General features: G+C 54.1%; 7 protein-coding genes across 7 annotated transcripts; 2 read left to right on the top strand and 5 right to left on the bottom strand.

The window, feature by feature from the left end:
* Positions 1-220: 220 nt before the first annotated feature.
* Positions 221-2,586, top strand: A1O7_01805 (uncharacterized protein; the record flags this gene model as incomplete). Its single annotated transcript, XM_007755841.1, has 6 exons — positions 221-305; positions 506-1,085; positions 1,131-1,562; positions 1,617-2,025; positions 2,081-2,464; positions 2,527-2,586. 6 exons carry the CDS (start codon positions 221-223, stop codon positions 2,584-2,586), a joined length of 1,950 nt encoding a protein of 649 aa, XP_007754031.1.
* A 2,453-nt stretch (positions 2,587-5,039) lies between these two features.
* Positions 5,040-6,791, bottom strand: A1O7_01804 (uncharacterized protein; the record flags this gene model as incomplete). The annotated part of the gene is made up of 5 exons (XM_007755840.1): positions 5,040-5,965; positions 6,013-6,117; positions 6,220-6,382; positions 6,441-6,540; positions 6,601-6,791. The coding sequence occupies 5 exons, from the start codon at positions 6,789-6,791 to the stop codon at positions 5,040-5,042; spliced, it is 1,485 nt and encodes a 494-aa protein (XP_007754030.1).
* A 980-nt stretch (positions 6,792-7,771) lies between these two features.
* A1O7_01803 (uncharacterized protein) lies at positions 7,772-9,571 on the bottom strand (the record flags this gene model as incomplete). Its single annotated transcript, XM_007755839.1, has 1 exon — positions 7,772-9,571. One exon carries the CDS (start codon positions 9,569-9,571, stop codon positions 7,772-7,774), a length of 1,800 nt encoding a protein of 599 aa, XP_007754029.1.
* Positions 9,572-10,823: 1,252 nt separating this feature from the next.
* On the bottom strand, positions 10,824-11,789 carry A1O7_01802 (uncharacterized protein; the record flags this gene model as incomplete). The annotated part of the gene is made up of 2 exons (XM_007755838.1): positions 10,824-10,881; positions 10,954-11,789. The coding sequence occupies 2 exons, from the start codon at positions 11,787-11,789 to the stop codon at positions 10,824-10,826; spliced, it is 894 nt and encodes a 297-aa protein (XP_007754028.1).
* A 522-nt stretch (positions 11,790-12,311) lies between these two features.
* A1O7_01801 (ER membrane protein SH3) lies at positions 12,312-13,064 on the bottom strand (the record flags this gene model as incomplete). Its single annotated transcript, XM_007755837.1, has 2 exons — positions 12,312-12,955; positions 13,025-13,064. 2 exons carry the CDS (start codon positions 13,062-13,064, stop codon positions 12,312-12,314), a joined length of 684 nt encoding a protein of 227 aa, XP_007754027.1.
* Positions 13,065-15,059: 1,995 nt separating this feature from the next.
* A1O7_01800 (uncharacterized protein) lies at positions 15,060-15,551 on the top strand (the record flags this gene model as incomplete). The annotated part of the gene is made up of 1 exon (XM_007755836.1): positions 15,060-15,551. The coding sequence occupies one exon, from the start codon at positions 15,060-15,062 to the stop codon at positions 15,549-15,551; it is 492 nt and encodes a 163-aa protein (XP_007754026.1).
* Positions 15,552-18,177: 2,626 nt separating this feature from the next.
* On the bottom strand, positions 18,178-18,990 carry A1O7_01799 (uncharacterized protein; the record flags this gene model as incomplete). The annotated part of the gene is made up of 1 exon (XM_007755835.1): positions 18,178-18,990. One exon carries the CDS (start codon positions 18,988-18,990, stop codon positions 18,178-18,180), a length of 813 nt encoding a protein of 270 aa, XP_007754025.1.
* Between the last annotated feature and the right edge of the window lie 215 nt (positions 18,991-19,205).

Here is a 19,205-nt window from a genome sequence, read left to right as displayed (position 1 = left end):
ATTTTGCGTGCTGTACTATCTTTTGAGCATCCTCGGCTGTCTGAAGGAGCGGGAGCAGGACTCCATGAGCACCGGCATCCGAACGCGCGTTTGATAAACCAGCCATCCACCCCTGGTGGCCGCACGATAGGGCTCGCACCGGCAGATGCTACGGCATGTATACAATCATGCATTTCGTTGTCTGTGGCGACGCTGTCAGCGCCCTTCGCACTCCGTCCATATGGTCTCATCCAGTATTCTCCTTGCCCATCAACGTACCGGTAATGCGCCCACGTTCACAGTCTATCAGAATCCAATCGTAGCCCGTCTGTGCAATTGTTCTCGATATCTCCGGGCTAGGCAGCATCTGCCAGGCCCCAAAGGACCTCCCCGACACGGTGTCCAATGCAAGTTTTAGCTTGTTAGCATTTGCCATGATGGACGCCATTGTCTTAAGCCCAATTTTCCTTCTGGGCAGCCCGTTCCCGAGACCTGTTTTTGAGCAGTTAACATCCTTCCGATCAAGCTACCACGGTCGTGTCACCGATCTTCCCCGCCGAAATCGCGCCCAAGAGGTCGTCCAATGCGTCAGATGTCGCGGCGTCCACAAGTCTGCCCTCCACATTGCCCTTCCAAGGGGATACGGAGGCAGCCAAATTAGGCCTCACGCAGCCCGGGTCCAGGACGTCTCCGGAGCCATCTCAGACGGACCGTCAAGGCCACTATGTCGGTCCGGCATCTGGCGTCTCCTTCCTGCCGAGAGTGCAGAAAAGATTGCACCAGAGCATCGAGTTCGGTCATGCCGCGTCCACCATCTTTACCTTCGGCGACGTCCCACTTCCTGAGTTCGAACCCGTCTGTTTCATGCCATCCAAGGAGGAGACCTCGAGGCTGCTCCGGAGGTACTTCGACTTCAGTGTACCGGTTGACCGATTTCTTCACCGACGGACAGTCGAGGAGTGGCTTGACGAGTTTTACGATACGGCGGGTTCGTTCAGAAACAACCAAGAGGAAGCACCGGCCCGGACAGCGCTTTTGTTCATGATCTTTGCCTTGGCGCAAGACCTCCTGGACCCTCAGCCCAACAGCGAGACGACGGATATGAGGTTTGTGGCCTCATCGGGTAGATAAAACATACTAATGGAAGCTAGCATCCAGTACTTTCTTGCAGCCGACCACCAGCTTTCCAGGGAACGGGGAGTCGTCCGTCTCGTGAGCGTGCAGGCGCGCCTCTGTCAATGCCTCTGGTTGCTCTCACGATCTCGCATCAATCATTGTTGGAGCCTCTTTGGCACAACGGCTCATCTTGCCCTCGCGATAGGGCTCAACCGAAACAGACACGCAGACCCAGCGGCTGGCGTCAACTACGTTGAGATTGAGTGTCAGTGTAGGACCTTCTGGGCAGGGTATTGCCTGGGGAGTTATCTCAGCACCGCACTCGGACGACCCAGAACGTTTCACGATGATGACATCGATCAAGAACTGCCCTCCTGCGTGGACGATCGAGACATCTATCGCGATCGTAGCACGCCCAGTACGAGTCCGGAGCAGACTCTCATGTACGCGCCGGTGGCGTATTTCAGGTACAGTGTAGACCAGAGATTGGGAGATCCTTGCTGAAATCTGTTTTCTGGCAGACTTTCGCGAATTGTGAGCGGCATACTACGAGATCTGCACTCGATCCGCCCATGCTCATCTGCCGATCGATATGCGTTCGTTGCTGGGTATTCCGAAAAGTTAAAGGCATGGCGAACCGAAATGTCTAGCTTCCTTAATCCGGATATCAGCCCAGCTCTGCTCCTACCCATTTTCCATCGTCAGCGAAACGTTCTCAATCTCGCCTACTGGCACACGGTCGTCCTGACGCATCGGCCCTTTCTCCTAAGCAAGTTTGCCCAACTTCAGCACAAGCGCTTGGCGCCGCACGCCTCGTCCCATCAAAGCCAGATTGACAACAGCATTCGCGAGTGTCTTCAGGCGGCCATGAATATCACACACACAGTGGATAGCCTTGTGCGTTCTGGGCAGATGTTTCAAGCATACTGGGTGAGTGGATTCATGCCAGCCGTCCCGTCCCGGCCCGTCTGACTGGCCATTGCAGTTCACCAGCTACTTTGCCTTCTCGTCGGTGGTTGTGCTCTACGTCTACACGATTCAAGAGCGTCTGGCACCTGTAGAAACCTATCTCCCCTACCTCAACGCCGCAACGCATTGCCAAAACCAGATCTCCAAAATCGCGGAGAAGGGGTCTCTTGCCGCACGATACTGTTTAGTTCTCGAAGAGTTGCGTAAGGAGGCATGTAGGCAGATCGAGCGAGCACACGCGATACCGGTCTCCGACGATGGTGCTGTTATTGCCAGCGATGGAGCAGTGTTTTATGGAAATGGGAACAACTTTTCTTCGGGGGATCACTTTGCTCAATTCCATTTGACACCAGGAAGCTCACTTGGCGATGTCACCGACTGGGCTCCATTCGATGCGATGGTAAGCTATCTTGCAAGGAACCCTGCAGCGGATACCAGGGATACTAATTCAGGTTCGATTAGGTCACACCAGACTTCGGCGGCCTCGAAACTTTACTCTCGAGGGATGGCCTCATGCCTTGACAGGCGACAATGTTTCGCCCCGGGAAATCTCTGATCAGGCACCCAGGGGCGAAATCCCTCCTTGGTTGACACCTACCGCTTGCAGGCGAAGCTTGTAGATATCATTTCGACGTTGCTTGGATGAAAGAAGCCATCCCATATCCAGGCAAATTGCCCTAGGAAAGTATGGTCAAGATCCGCGGCCGGACCCTTTTTCGGACATGACATCCCCGCCGCTCGAAATAATATGTTTTTCGACATTTCGCCGGAAGCTTGATCGAGCTTTCTCGGACTTACCCAGCGGTCCTTACGATGCCAACGGCTGGGCTCACTTCCAATCCAACCTGTAAATGCAGGAGGGTTGCCGTTCTTTGTCGCTCAATGCAGAGCAGGGGCTGCTCATGTCCAAGGCGCTGCTTCGGTGTGACGCCACGACTGCCGACAAGCAGAGAGGCAAAGGGGTCGAGAACTACTCTCTGACGACGTGAAGCGGGACCAGCATGAAGGCCTATGGCATCCAGCAACTTTTCAATGGCAGCTGACACCGGTTTGGCAAGATCGAAATGGAAATGCAGCCGCTTCCGCAGTTCTTCAAGCTCACTCGAGGCTCCAAACGCGTACGACGCAAATTCTCAAACGATGGTGCAGATCAACTACACAAACACCTCGATATCGAAGGGTTGAGAATGGATTTGAGAATGCATGGCCGATGATCAAGAGGGCATAGCATTGCCCTGACGCTGGAGGTTCAGGTCATTGAGATTTCCACTTATCCGGGGAGCCGGCGCGGTATGTGGACCATCGGCGATGCGATTTCCACAGCAGCCTACGGTTGGATGGTCGCAAACTTGAGATGGTAATGGCAATGATCTCAATAATACCGCGTTGGCCTGGATTCCAGATCCTCATCACAATGGCTAACACGATTTCACCATCCAGCTCAATGTACAAGAGCTCACCCTACACCGGCATGTGTCCTTTTTTCCTGCGCAAGGGATGGGAACTGCAAATCCATTCGTCGAAGACGCATCGCTGGGTGATGGACCCGAAGACGGATTTGTGGCCTGAATCAGCATTGGCATTGATCCGATCAAGGGACAGCGGCGTCAATACTGCTGCAACATCTTCCAAGGCAGGTGGCGTTGTCAATAGCAACATTGGTACGAGGACGGGTGGTGGCGAGAGCCCTCCGAATGGGAACTGGAGCATACCTGGTGCACCGCGTGGTCGGACAAAGCCGGCGCAGATGTCGGCAACGATGAGTTAGTTCGGTTTGAAGGGGGCTTTTGAATCCGTTGGTAATGGACGAGAGATGCCCGATCATTGCCTTGTTATTGGGACAGGTCCTCGTTAAAACGACCAGGCGGTCGAAGTTGGGCCCGAACTGATGGCGACCACCGAGCTTTCGTATCGGAGTCTTCGTCTGCATGATGGGAAACTAAACCGGGTCTTGGGACCAATCGTCTATCTAGCGGTCAACCTAGATTGATCACTGATCGCTGCGTTTGTCGCAATCTGCTTGTTGCAATCCTGGAATGGCTGAGATGGATGGGTCACCGCAATCACGAGTAAACGAGGTGGTGTTGTCCTCGTAGCGGCAATCAAGTGAGCCCCCTCAGCATGTCGACACATTCCGGGACAATAATTACTAGGTATCTACGTGTAGCGACCGCAACTAAGGCCTGGCGTGGCGTGACAGCGCGACAGTGACGATGGGTCCGAATAGAGAGACCCCTCTCCGACTGAAGAAGTAGAGCAAGGAATGTTCTGTTCTGAATTATACGGTAGCGACATCTGCTGACTTGAGTGGCACACCGCCATAGCCATCGCCATAGCCGCTCAACATTTGGTTTCCAAGAGGAGTTTTGCCTCATGCCCGTCCATGTCCATGGACTTTGTGGATTTCCTGCTTTCTTTCACAGCGGGTTCGGGCGTCCTAGACCAGACCAGCATTGGCGCCTGGCGGATGGACACGGAGAGGGAAAGACGGACCTTTGTACAACCACCGACACTATTCAAGGTGCGGCGAGACTTGCGGTCGAGAGCTCCGCCGCATGGCCGAGCAAAATCTGCCAGATTCTCCATGGCTAATCGGGCCAACGTCGCGAGAAGACTTGACTGTTGGGCAAATGTCGCGTTTATTCATTTACGATAACATTTTCGCTGGTTGGATTGAACCACGAATACAGGGACGGCCATCTTCTGTCACGTCCTGTCTGGCCGGAGGTCTGTTAACGCTTCAGTGTCCGGGTTCTCCCGCAGACGTGGCAAAATCCAGACAGCGGGAACCTGAAGCTGGATGAGAAAATGCTCGAAAAGCACGTAGGAAGAGAAGCATGAGGCCCAAGCCTCCCATTTTTTCTACTTTTGCTATCTGCGAGGTTTTGCTGATATCACCGGCGCCGACGGACATTCGCACGCGGGGCTCCACACACACAGAGAGAGAGAGAGAGAGCCTTTTCCATTCTTCCCTCTCAAAGCATATATCGGTATCCCTTCTGCAGCCGGCGCGCCGCGGCAAGGTCGATACCCTCGACCTCGGCCGTCTTGTGGAGCCGGGCCAGCTCGCGTTCGTTGAGTTGCACATCCTCGTTTTCGAGGCGGGCGAGCCGCCGATTGTCGCGGGCGAGGATGAGCCGGAGCAGAAGGCCGCAGATCCCGGCCAGCACCTGCATAGCGATGCAGATTCCCAGGGCCACGGGATAGTGGTTGCCCTGCGACTTGTAGTACGTGAACGGGGTCCAGGTGCCGGCGGCGCTGCCGAACGAGTTGATGAAGGCCAGGGTGGCGGCGCGCTTAGCGGGCGGACGGGGAATCGCGCTGCTGATCCAGGCGTAGCAAGTACCGACCATAGCGAAGATCATGTTCATTAAGAAAAAGCTGAAGTAGCGTGGACCGAAAGAGTCGGTAGTCATAAAGATAACGAAGCCGACGATCGTTAGGGGTACCGGGTAGACAAAGAACCAGAATCTGTTGGCCAGGCGGTCCGATAGGTAGCTATGACCGAGAGACCAGACGACAATGAAGATATAGGGTGGCGCGACTAACAGTAGCGACACAGTATGTGAGTAGCCTAGGGTCGCCGTCAAGGTCGGGAAGAAGTTCTGAAAGCCGGCGGCGCCATTGATGGCGTGGTAGGCGACTGCCAAAATGTACGTTTTTGGGTCCAAAAAGGCGAGCTTCATCCCGTACAGTTGGCTCATGGCGCCCGCCTCGTCCACGTCAATCTCGGCAGCGTCAATGGCTAGTCGGCGGTTAGCCACACGCTGCATTTCTGGGCTGAGGCCCTTCCAGGTGCCCGGAAAGTCCGGCAGGGCGACGCAGACGATGAGGCCAAGCAGAACGGTGATGGAACCCTCCAGGATATACAGCCACTGCCACGCGCTCATACCCCGAGCGCCTGCGAGCCCTGAAAGAATGCCCGCGGCGATCAGGCTGCCGAGGCACCCGAGATAAGCGAGCCGCAGTAGAAGATGGACATGCGCAGGGACAGCTCTTCCTTGGTATACCATTTGCTCAGGTAGAACACGACTCCGGCGAAGAAGGGCGCCTCTAAATGAGAAAATGTCAGATTGAGATTCCACAAGAGGGGGACGCCTTGAATAAGGGAAAGGCAACGAAGACAAAAAGGTAGGGGGTCAATGCTACACCCACCTACGAGACCGAGAACAAATCGGCATGCAACGATCCCACCGTAACTTTGGACCTGGCTGGTCACAGCCGAGATTAACCCCCATGCGACGGTACATCCACCGAGGTACAGTGACGGTCGGCCACTGTAGTTCAGCAGCAAGTTCGAAGGCACTTGCATTAGGACCTGCAGCAAACGCGTCAGTAGTCTATCTCAAGGAGCAGATGCGCAGGAAGATGCCCACATAAGCCACGAAGAGTATACTCAGGCCGACCTGATACTCGTCACCAGTCAGGTTCAGATCTTCTTCGAGGCCTTGCAGCCGTGCGGCCGCATAGTTGTTCCTAGTGACGCAGATCCCATTAGCAATAATGCATTCTGGACCACGAATTCTCGCGAATTACCTGTCAATGTAGTTCATCAAATAGACTAGAATGACCATGGGCATGATCAGCAAGTCGATTTTCAGACGCAACTTCTTCTCGATCCCTTTTTCCGCCGGCGTCAATGTGGCAGCATGCATCTGTTCTTCGTGGGCCGCAACTGCCTTGTCGCCGAGTATTGCGGAATCTTTTAGGATGATATCGGGTGCCATTTTAGTGGGGCCTTCCTATATGTCAATAATGGTGAGAGTGGAAGGATAGGGTGCAATAATTACTTAGTACAGCAGAAGATGCACTACGAACACTGATGATACTTTTTACTTTAGCGAAGTCCAGGGTCGTCCAAGATTGAAGGATGTGGCGAGAGAAGAGAGCGGTCACCAGGGACAGCATAAGTACAAGTAAATGCAGAGGGTCGAAGGTGAATCCTACTTCTTCCCAACAATGCGGACACGGAAATATGGTGGATAAGAACGCGGAAAAGCATTGACAAGGGGGTCCATTAGCGGAAAGCATTCTCCACTAACATAGCTGGCACGGACCAATCGACAGCGACAAGAGACTGCGCGCATGACGGGGGGAGGGCATCGCGGTTCATGACAGCATATAAGCTAAGGGGTAGGCATGAATTGCCATGATTCTTAGTCTTTTTAGGCGATCCCCAAGGGCTGTGGACCTCTTACTGTACAGTCCCCCTTTCTTTTCAGCCTTCCGAGGTTGCATTCCTCGGCTCTGGACCTTAAACTTCCGGCGCAGGAAACACATCGCGTTGCGGCTCGATTTCCGGTTTCTCGGTTCTCGATTTTCGATGCTCGCTCCCATTTCTCAGCGACTTACGCGGTGTTTCTGGGTGAGAGGGGGAGAGTGGATTGGATGGGAAAGATCAAGAGGGGCGTCACCCGCCGCGGCGGAGGAAGTTACGCCGCGTTAGGAAAATACGGATCAAGGTGAACTGGAGAAATAAGGATCAACGTGATTTCAGCTGGTCGGAAATTTCACTTCGGCTTGAGATATATGTCTTCAAATAAAGTAAAAGGTTCAAAGTGCCACTTATCGCTAAAACCGACGCAAGAATAATGGCAGGACTCCTTAGCTGCGCTCGTGAGAATCGCGGTGAAATGCTATGGGGAAACAGTACAGTGTCTAATAATCGGAACGTGGTGGCTCGCTTCCCAGGCTCAAGTCAATGATATCAAGAATGCGATAGTAGAAACTCCGGCCCGGGTTCATCATCCTCGCTTTCAGATGTCATTCTTCGATCTGGAGGTTTCGGTCGAATGTTGGAAGGTGCTGATACATGACTCAGGCGCGCGTCCACGTCGCTCTCAAGTATACCGTGCTGGGGAAATGGTCGGGGCCATTGGTGCCCAGATTCTGATGTGGCATTGTGCTCCAGCCCTCCGACAGGATCGTCGGTTGTCCTCTGCTTTCCTTTGTCCTGAGGATTGCTGAAGTCGCGAAGTGTGTCTTCGAGGCTGTGGTTACTGGTTTCACCAGGACTTCTGGTCCCGTTGCGCTCGAGCATGTCTTCAAGCTGGCCGGTCAAGAGGTCGGGGCTGGGCTCGTCATCGTGCAACTCGTTGTCTACAGGACGACGTTCGTCTTGCGGAGCGGGTTCCTCCATCGATCCAGAGTTTGCCGGCCGCATACCTGCAGTTTCCTGAAGCAGATCGCGCGCTTGCTCGAATGCTGCTAGTTCAGCGCCAATGGCACAAATGAGAAGATTCCAATTGTTGGCTTCGGCGTGCTGGAGATCACTTTCCAGTGACGATATCAGCGCAGAGAGCTTGTCAAGCACGACTGTCATGGATAGGTCTGTAGAAGTTTTTGACTGGGACGCCCCATTATCGAGACTCGATTGGTGAATTTGTGACTGAGATTGAGCTGCCAGATCCCGCGTATGGGTTTTCAGGTCCTTTTCGAACTCCCTGATTCTCTGCGTCGCATCGCGCCACAACTTGGAACCTTCCTCTAGTGCGCTCTTCTCAGTCTCAACATTGGCCTTTCTCCGAGCCAGTGCCTCGACCTCGTTTGACCATTGTTCCTGGGCCATTTGCAGCGTTCGCCTCTCCGGCCTGAGGGCGTACATTCCGGGTTCTTGAGCCGCATTCAGGCTTTGCAGAACTGGCGGTCGTTTCAGGAATGACTTGACCTGACTCTCATTGAGAGCGAGGGATGCGGTGTAAGAGCTCAATTCGGAGTCCCTGGAGCTTTCGACTTCGCGAAGCTGGTTCACAAGTACTCTGTGCTTAGACCTCAGCTCGAGCAGTGTTGCTTCGAGGTGCTGAATTTCCTGCTCCACTCCCTCGACCTGGGTCCTTAAATTGACAGGTTCTTCAGCGGATTTGATTCTGTGTATGTCATTTTCTAGCAGTTGTCTTCGGTCTCTCAAGTCTGAGGCTTGTTTCGTCGCATTGTCCCTGGCCACAACTTCTTGGTCGATGAGGGACAACTCATGCTGCTTCAAGGCTGCAAACTCGCACATGGATTTCTCCAGCGCTCGCCGTGCTCCTCGTAGAGTGATCTTCTTGGGCTTTGGTTGTCGTATCGGTACCGTCTTGGGTCTTGCCCCCGGCCCGGAGCTCAGAGGTGTCGTTGCAACGGACGGTGTGGGTGTAGGACTTCCGACTGACGACAGCTCGTCTGCCTCTTCCGACCCAATACCACCCGCACTAAGACCTTTTGACTGCGCATCGAGAAGACTTTGGAAAGTTCTTTCAAGGTCCTTAGACGCTCGTTCGACCTGGAGGAACGGGTCATCGTGGCGCACTAGGGACGAGCTCAGCTTTGCATGATGTTGAGAGGGAGAAAGGGGTGCATTGCGGTGGGGGTCGGAGGAGGACGACGCTCTACTTGAGTCTTGCAGGAAAATGCGTGGAGCAGACGCCGCGGGGCGCGGAGATGAGACTGAATAGTCATCACGGTATTGCGGCAGAGATCCTGGACTTCCAGGCGAGTGTGGGAATATTCGTTCAATGAACGACTTCTTCATCGTCGCGACGGGACACGTTCATATAATGTACAGTGCGAAGGGACGAGCGCTCTGACTTTCACGTCTTACGCGACGCATACTGCAATATCCCGGGAGACCGTACGTCCGGCAGGCAATGCGTTTGCTGTGTCTTCAAGCAGGCGTGACTGGGATCATGTGTACCACAATGTGTAGCACATGTTCGAATCTTAGTCCCGCGTGTCCTGTCTACGATCCCCGAAGTTGATCCGGAGTACTCCGTATATCACGTGATTACAAGTGTTCACGCGTGTGACTCAATTGGAGGACATGATGAATTTCAGAGGGGTCTGGGGGGAGACCCAGCTATATAGTTACGAAGGCCTATGTAAACAATACGGTATCGTACAATAGGGGTATGGCCCAGTACACCTCTTGGTACTGTCTGGCCGACCCTTCGGATAACCTTCCCAGTTACACGCGGGGACATGGCGCACCATTTCAGAAGCCGGCTCTTTCCCCGTGCAGTACTTCGTCGTCCGCTACTCAGGTGCCTTTTGAGGTTACCCCAACCACATGCCACAGAAACTCACCAAGGTCGCGAAGACGGGGCTGATGAGACCGCTGGTAAAAGGAGCTTCTGCCATTAACTTGCCCTTTCTGAGCCTCAGGCCCAGCTTTCAAGGCGTCCGAGGTCAGGTCTTATAGTCCAATGCAGAGTGGTGTTGTCCACATGTACGCAGCCTCCGCTGCGAAGAGGGCGTGGAAAAGTCGAAGGAAAGTAGAGAGGCATACGCACGCGCTTGCGTGAGTCATTTTAACACCAACATGTTGCGGGTGTCAGAATCGCCAGAGTCGCGCGAATTTCTCCTAGAGTGCAGCAAGCATAGTCTGGCAATTGTGCCTTCGTTTTGGTATTCGACGCAAAGAGTTGGGTCCAGTCCAGTTCAGTTCATCAATTGACATGCCTGCAAGCACGACGTGCGCTGTGTGGCTAATCTTGGAGCGGAGCAGACTTCGGTAGAATATACTTGGGGTGGAAGTCGTGCAGGGGTGTTGCTAATCTCAAACTCCATGTTCGATTGGACAAGACGGCGTATATCGATTCCCCCAAACGGATTGTGGCAAATTCAGAGGCTGCTCTGCACATGCGTCTCCAGTTACTGGCTCGCCCGTTCAAGGAGTTTAACTCAACGGTGGACATGTTCGTGAGACCGCATTGAAGGGACAGGACGTTCCACCGACTGCCATTCATCGGATAGTCGAATCCTGCTGAGAGGGTATAGTTGTCGATCTACATCAGTAAACGCCAGGCACCCAGGATAAGAGCCGCCGTGCCGGTGCAGACACCCCTGCGAAATGCGTTAGTATGCTTGTGGATTTGTGGTGCCGAGACGACTGCAGTCAAACGGATATGTACTCACATCAGCCACTGCAGGGTCGAGAACTTGACGGCCTCGACTCGTTCTCTGAGCGAGGCCACCTCTTGCTCGATCCGCGCTTCCGTCTCCTTGATCCGCATCTCCTGCCCGTTGGCTTCTTCGCGAATCCTGCCCTTCTCCAGATTCAAGTCCAGCCGAACGCTGGCCTGCGTGCGGCTGATCTCGTCCCGCAGCCTCGAATTCAGCTTCGCCAAATCGCTGGTCAACCGATCGTGGCTCGACCGGGTCAACTGCGCTTCTGTACTATCGGCGTTGGACAGTTCGCTGCGCAGTTTCGCAAAATCAACTTTCTGGGTATATGTGCTTCGCTCGGCGTCTTCCTTCAAGACCATGGTCCGCGTGAGGTTCTGGATGGACTCTTCTATCACATCGTTCAGAACGCGCATCATGGCCACGGCCTGGTCTTCCGTGAACCCCTCATCCTTGAGTCTCTGCACGAACTTCAAGGTGTCAAAGTGGTGCGCTTTGCGCTGCACCGCCGTCGTCGAGAATGCTTTCCGAGCAGGCTTGTACGCGGCGACGTAAACTCCATTGTAGCGGATGGGGGACGAGTCTGCAGGGAGTGGTTGGCCTAGGGCTTGAGGTCTTCTTGAGCGCGCGGCAAGTGCTCTGGCATGGGGGCTCTGGGACGCCTGGTTACTGGTATGTATCGAGCGCGGCTTGGAAGCATTCGTGAAAGAGGGCGCCGTGCCCGTCTTGTAGATGGGAAGTCGTGGCGTAAGTGTCTGAACGGGAGGCCATGCGTGCGACACCGGTTGCCAGGTCAAACGAGGGAGTAGAAACCTTGGTATTTCCACCACGGGTTTGGAGCCGGCCATGGAGGGCATCGCGATCTATCGGCGACAATCAATACAATTGTAACGTGTGCTAGACGTTCACTGAGATCTGATAGATATTTGATATCTGGTTGCAGGAAAGATGATGCAGCCCGGCCGCAGTCAAAGCCGACGCTGCATCCTACAGTAGCCAATCACGTCGGCTTAGATGGGAATAATTCCCACGTCACTGCTCATGTTGCGACTTGCAAGTCAGGCTATAGGACAGCGCATGCTTCGACACGCCACAAAGGCGACAACCTGAGAGCGCCTTTCAATGAAGATGCGACACGTCCTTTCAAAAGCATCGAGGCCCAAGTGATGAGACTAGAATCTTCCATATGCGCATCAGATCTCGACGCGGGAGCCTCGCAAAGCCAGACCCGGAGAGATGGCGAGGGCGCACGAAAGCACGCCTTCCTTCACCCGGGTAATGAGGTACCAGCGGCGAGCTCGGTTTTCATTCACAGAGTTATCGCATATCTCAATCCATAGAGTGCTAGAATAAAACCCCTGTACGAACTCTCATTTTGTCTTCTTCCCCTCTTTCCCACTACTCGACCTCTTGACCAGGGGACTCGACCCCTCCAGCTCCTTCTTCTCCTGCTCTGCCTTCTCCTTCTCCTGGAAGGCCTTCAGCGCGTTCTCGTCCGTCCTGTCTGCGTACCACTGGCCGACCTGAAGGACAAGTACGCCAACCAACACCAGCGCCAAGATCGTATTACTCGCGGCCAGGACCTTCAGGTTGTCCTCCCGGCCAAGCACACTATCCCCTGCATTTGGGTCATAGCCCCGGGCATTCACATCGTCTAGCTGATCCTGCGTCAACTGTTCCGAGCCCAGGCCATAGCTGCCCTCACTGACGATCCTCAGCCCTTTGACAATGTTCGCAATGTACACGATCACCGCGACCATGTAGAGCACCAGACTGCCGCCGTCGAAGAGCATGTTGGACTCGCTCGGCTTGTAGAGCTTGATGATCAGGCCGAGGAGGCCCATGCCCAGCATGATGTGCAGGATGCGCACGATTAGATTCGGCGCATTGTGCAGCAGTTTCAAGTGCGTTTCGATGGCGTCAAAGTGCGACGCCGCCGTAGGCAGCGAGGACCACAATAGCGGGTAGTCGTAAGGGAAGAGGGAGAAGAGGATGCCCAGGAAGAATGAGGTGGCTGTAGGATGAATCTCTCAGTCCGGTTTCCTCGCACAACATGTCGCTCACAGAGGCGTAGAGTACTTACGGCAGATAATAAGAAAGGTTGCAAAAGAGACGGAAGGCATCTTGATCTCGAATGTTGAAGCTCGTAATAGGTGGTCGCGCGTTCGGGAATGATCCAAGCAGAGGTTGGAACTCAAGAACCCAACGGAGACCCGATTAAGTACACAGCGCTGTGGTATACTTCGTAGGCCAGCCGAACAGGATGACACCCAGGACAGACGGTTTCGGTTGCTCGCTTGTCGAACTTGACTATATTGAACGCAACGGCGCACAGAATACACCAACAAGCTGGGCGCGGGGCACGATGATTTCGTCCGCGGGAAGGAAATTATCGACAGAAGGAGTTTCCACGCAAAAGGTAATCTTTTGTCACAGGAACGAAGGAACAGAAACCTCAAAGTGTAGGTTGCGGCGTGGCCGGCTCTACTGTAGGATGCAGGCACACATGTGCCTCGTGGGAGCGAGCGAATGCGAACGAGCTGCGGCTTGACGTTACACTTGCTTTGGGCTGACAACCGATAGCGATAGGGCTGCCAAGACGGGAACAATATTCATCCGAACCCGAGATTGCTTTCCGGCCACCGTGCCGTGCTCCTCCACCATCAGTCCAACACGCTCGTTGCTCGAGGGATATTCCCCTGTCGGAGATGTCCATCCTCGACCCCTGACTACTGTACGTATCTGAACATTTAGTTGCGCGCAAGGAGACGACTTCATCGTCGACTGTCATGCAAGATGTGATATTTCTAGCTGAACCCATACAGGAGCGACTTGACCTTCTTCGCCTTCGTCCCGCATCAGCTATCACTGAATACTGCTCGACAATCAGGATGAGAATGTTGCCAGGGCCTTGTGACCATAACCACTTCAGTCTAGACCTTCACCAGCGAAGAACCCCACATTGTGCTCGACATCCTTCACAGGCTTTGGGCTGATGAGGGCCATCACAATCTAGCTGGTGTCTCCTCGCACCGTTGCGGTTTTGCGGACGGTAACTGAGCGTGCACAGCAGGATAGCAACAGAAATACTTGACCGTCTCGCAAGGCACCGTCAGGTTTGCCGATTTCTGTCCGCCATTATCGCTCCCGAGCATCTTGAGCAAACGCTCGACTAGCCAGATGTTTAGCGATATAGCACCGACGCAGATAACAGAAGAAGGCGAATGCCTCGGAAGGAGTCGTTTAGGGTGGTGAAAAGGGCCGAGACCAATTCTCCCCATCTTCGTTATCGGTTATCTCCATCGCTTACCTCTTCACTTCCTCCTCACCCGCCCACCTGAGATGTACATGTACTTCACCACAGCATCCAGCTTGTGGTGTCGTCGTCGTCATGTGTCCAGGTTCAAGGTAACGATCGTCTGTAGTCTTCCTGTCTTCTCACCTCAACTCTGTGCATTCCCTCAGCCTACATGTGTGTGTACTGTGTATTCGCTTCTCCACTGCCGAGGGCTAAGTTTTCATGACCACTTTCATCTCAGCGCAGTAGCGCTGCGCCTAATGCACGCAGGAGCCTTCGGTAAGTCGTCGAGGATCCTTCGCTTTCCAAGATAACACGTGGCAGAAGTTTAAACGTGAAGGTGAGCTCCATGAAAAAAAACCATCAAGCAAATATGGGGAGATACCAGCAGGAGACGCAGCGGAAGAAGCAGAAAGGCAAGGATATATAAGTGGTGATGGGCTGGAGCTTTTCCACATCATCGGAAAGGGACTACATCCTACAGTATGTATCTGTACTTTGCTGCTGTGATCATCTAGTACCGGATACTGCTGCCAACATACTCCAGCCAACCGACTGACCGAACAGTATACCATCTTTGCACAGTGCACAGTGCACAGCACACAACACACAGCACACATTACTTTGTCACAAAACCATGCAGATACCGACGCTGTCCCCGCTCCGCCACTTTGCAACCATTTGCCTCGCACTCATTGGCCTGTCGTGCTGGTCTTCAGTCTTCAGCGACAGTCATCACAACTCTTATCACCCTGGCCTCAGCACTCACCTTCAGTACCAGCTCGGCGCACCACCACGTCCAAGAGTCATGACGAGGATGATGGCCGAAGCGCACCCTTCACCATCACACAAATGCACCAACTCTGCGACGGAATCAACGCGCTCCTTCGTCGAGTCGCTCTTTACGGCCGTGGCGCTCGATAACTTCGGCGCCTCCTTCGCGGAAGCCCTGTCGGACGACCTGGTCTGGACCGTCACGGGGAGCAGTCCGATCGCGGGCACGTACGAGGGCAAGCAGACGTACGTGGACGGGGTGCTGACCCCGCTGCGCGACGTGCTGGTGACGCTGCCCGTGCCGATTGTGGAGCATATCTTCGCGGACGGTGACTGGGCGGTCGTCAACTGGCGGAGCGAGGGCGTGTACGGCAAGAATGGCGCCAACTACGACATGCAGTATGCGTGGTTGATGAGGACCGAGGTCGACGAGGAAGATGATGCCACGCGCAAGATCGTCGAGGTCACGGGCTTTTACGATAGTGTCAAGGTCACGGCTGTGTTTGAGGGCTATGTCTTTAATACTACGAAGGCGTAAAATGAGTAAGTGAGTTGTAGTTGTTGATATGGGGTGATTGTTTACAGCGTTCGTTAGCGAGTTGTAGGGGTTGGCATCCGTAAGGTAGTTGTGTACCGCAATACTGCAACAGGGGATGCCAACATTGCCAAATTGTACTCCGTATTGTACCTGCCTAGGTAGGGTAGCGATTGATGCATCATTACGTAAGCCTGTACATGCACGCGGTACGCTGTATGTATCACATACTCGCAGGTCAAATCAAAGAAGGCAATATAATCGTGAAGACCCCCGGGATCGGTCAACTGGTAAATGAGGCAAATCGACCAATCGACCCGCCGACTGGCCGACTGGCCGCCGCCTACATACTAGTTAGTGATATGGAGGATGCGAATAACTCGTACCATGATCGATAACAAAATTACTGTTTGACTTGATTTTCAGAGAAGCTCACGTATTTAGAGTACCTCGGGTGCCTGAGGTGAGCTGGTGAAAACCGCAGCGATTCACGTCATTGTTAGCTGGGTACAAGGACGGACAGAACGAGGCAAGTCAGCTGCTACAGTAAGCTCCGTGCTGTCGCTACATATGTAGCTCTCAACAGAAGGGCGCACAAGCTTCAATAGTGGTCAATGAATACCCACACCCAGCATCCTACCTGTCTGCCCATTGTCGTGACCGCCCACCTCGTACTGTGATGCGCTTGCTCGGGTCTGTCGATTTCTAAATATACGGGTCCCCAATTAATACGCGGCTCCTTCGGTCGCAGTGCATGCATCGCGTGGACTACGAGGTATCAATCGATCGCCATGCTTGCTGTGCACGAGTACTCGTATGCAGTCCGCCACGATGCCCATCGAAGCATTGACAACCGCTGGACGTCCTCTCAGTATGCGCTCTGCCGACGACCACAGAGCATGTACAGTCTCGACAGTGTACCTCGTACTCGTACTCGCACGCAGCAGAGGATCAGGTAGTCAGAACTGAAGACTCATCTGATTGGACGACGGTCCGGCCGTCTAAAAATAACGGAGCGCCCTCCAGCTCCTCTGCGTTTGGTTCAAATGTGGGCTTAACCGGTCTGGAGATCTCAGGCATGGCCAGACTGTCATCTCAAACAAGTGGTTGCGCGTGTTCGAGGAAGCGCCGGACCCACACACCAGGGGCAGCCGGATGCGTGCCCACAGGCCAGTTAAAGGGGTTTGTTGAGTAGTGCAGTTCCAGCGCTGCGGTACAGCGGGGCCTCCGATGTCCCTCCCGCCGCCGCACCATCCAATGGACGTCAACTCGAAGCACACTAGAACACCTTGAGGAGGGGTTTTTGGTCGCAGAAGCCCTCGGAAATTGGGTTTTAGCCTTTCTGCGCTGGCAACGCGACAAGGGGGGCGGGTGATGTCATGCCAGAAGGGGTTGCTGCTTTATCCCCCGCCAAAACTCGTGCCGGGCTCCATTTCAGGAGAACATTGCAAACTGGACCGGCACTCGCCCTGCTTCAACTAATGTACCTCTCGCTGTGATCTCTGCGGCTAAGGTACTCCTGTCAACAGCCCCTGCGTTGGGCCATGACCCAAGGTAGAATCGCCAACTCACAGCCAGGTTGCAAATGCGCTTCGGCACTTGTTCTCTGCCCCTGAACGACTTCGACATCCGTAACTCTGGACGTGGGAAGGAGTCTTCAGGCAGAAGCACTGTGTACTGGTACTGAGAGCCTCTCCATGAGCGTGCCACGCTGACCGCAATACGATGCACGCGGGTATCCAACCAATGACGCCCTGCTGAACCTTTCTTACTCTTCAGCTCGATTCGCTGATGTTATACATAGTATACTCGGTGTGCAGCCTCTCCAAAGCTTCTGGCGCTATTCTACGTAATCCTGCAATCGGCTGTAGCGAATCGAATGGGTTCCGTCCTGGTAGCCGCTGCAGTGGATCGGTGATCGAATAGTAGTCGTGGCCCAATAACATCCCTAGAGTCCTGTGATTAGAAGCGGCTGAAGATCCGGCTGCCACGTTTTCTGCGAACCTTCTGCGTCCTCGTAGCCAAAGGTGTTTTGGCCGGGAAGGAGGACGCGCTCAGGTTACTAAGGTCAAAACTATGAGGTATAGCGCGAGGTGGGATAGGCGATCCGTGGTTCGGGAGAAGTATCTTAAGTCATTGGTTGTTTCTGGCTTTTTCTTCATCCTTGTGGAGAGGGAAATGAGCCATCACCATTGCCTCCAAATATCACGGATCCCGAGTCTTTGGCCTGCTCTGATCGGGGAATCCGGCTGCGGAGACCTTCCTTATCCGTCACTAAAAAAAAGTGCTTTTCACAATTCCACCCGTACCCGCTTCCAAATCTCCAAGCGGATCGCAAGAATCCCAGTACAGTCCGTCCTGCTGAGCCCCACGCAAGGTCGTAAGGTTGAGGCATAGTCTTTCGTGCCAGATGAACTCCTTCCGCTCAGAGCTGGTGCCTCACAGTGTCTGAACGCCAAGCGCCATCGCGGAAAGATGTAGTGGTATCATGTATAACAAAAATGATAGCTGATTCCGTCATAAATCCCATAATCGTCCCGACTAGTGGGACGAGCCTCAGTGTTCTGTCCCTGTCGGCATGCGTAAAAGTCTGAATTCAAAGGCCCGCCTATGAAAGGTCAGGTGTGTCTCAAGCGACAGCAGTCGGAGGATTGGTCATTGCTGCGGGTTGTGCCAACGTCAACGTCGTGGGTGACGTTGAGATCGTTGGGGGTGAATCGACTAACGTCGACGGGAAATCGGACGCTTTGATGACAGTTGTATCTTTCGAGGTGATGGGTGGAGGGGGCATTTCCGCGTCTTCAATTTTGCGTTTTTTGCCTTTTGGGGCAGGGTCAAGGGGTGGTGATCGTTTGTATGTCACCGTTCTCGTGACTACAGATCGGACACTGACGGGCTTGGTACATGCGCTTCGGGGAGCCTCGAAGAACCGACGCGTCGCGCTCTCGCAATTCCAGTCAGCCGGAGAGAAGGGTGAATAAATGCCACCAGTACTCATGCCGCTCACGGCTGTCCGCGGAGACGGTCCACATGTGGTGGGCGAAAATGCCGGAGAATGTGGTATGCGAAGCCGTCTCAGCGCCGTAGGCGTTTTGCGGCTGTATGGAGTTGGTGGGACGGAGCTGGAAGGAGACTTGTGGCTCTCGCTTCGGCTCGACGACAGGCTCGAAGACGTAGACGCATTCGAGATCATAGAATATCTTGTGCATGTCGACTCGTCCGACATTGATCTTTGGAGTGCGCTTGAGGGAGGGCTGGCCAGTGACGGGGTCAAGGCTTTGAGAAAGTCCGTGTAGGCCACCGGCGGCGTGATGGGTGTCTTCAGGCTCGCATTTTCTTGCTTAATCACCGCAGAGACTGGCGTACCAACGATCTCGGATGGGAAAGAGGCGGACTTGGGGGTTTGAAGAGGTGGGAGGACCGGTCGAGTGATTGCAGGCATGGTGATGTCGACAACGAGAGAGTCGAATCGTCCAAGCCGTGGAGGTTGATGCTGAGTGAGCGAAGGAGGAGCTCTGGTGATAGAGGCCTGACGGACACAAGCGTAGGGAAGAGGATCGTGCCGTGAAGAGGGAAGAGAGGTGGAAGGGACAGGTCGAGCAGATAGCGGGAGAAAAGAGTCGATCTATTTCTGGGAGAGCAGCGTGCACAGCAGCT

This window comes from Cladophialophora yegresii, assembly GCF_000585515.1.
Source record: "Cladophialophora yegresii CBS 114405 chromosome Unknown aczIN-supercont1.1, whole genome shotgun sequence".
Lineage (NCBI taxonomy): Eukaryota > Fungi > Ascomycota > Eurotiomycetes > Chaetothyriales > Herpotrichiellaceae > Cladophialophora > Cladophialophora yegresii.
The sequence above is the reverse complement of the archived record's forward strand: the minus strand, read 5'-3'. Positions and strand labels throughout refer to the sequence as shown.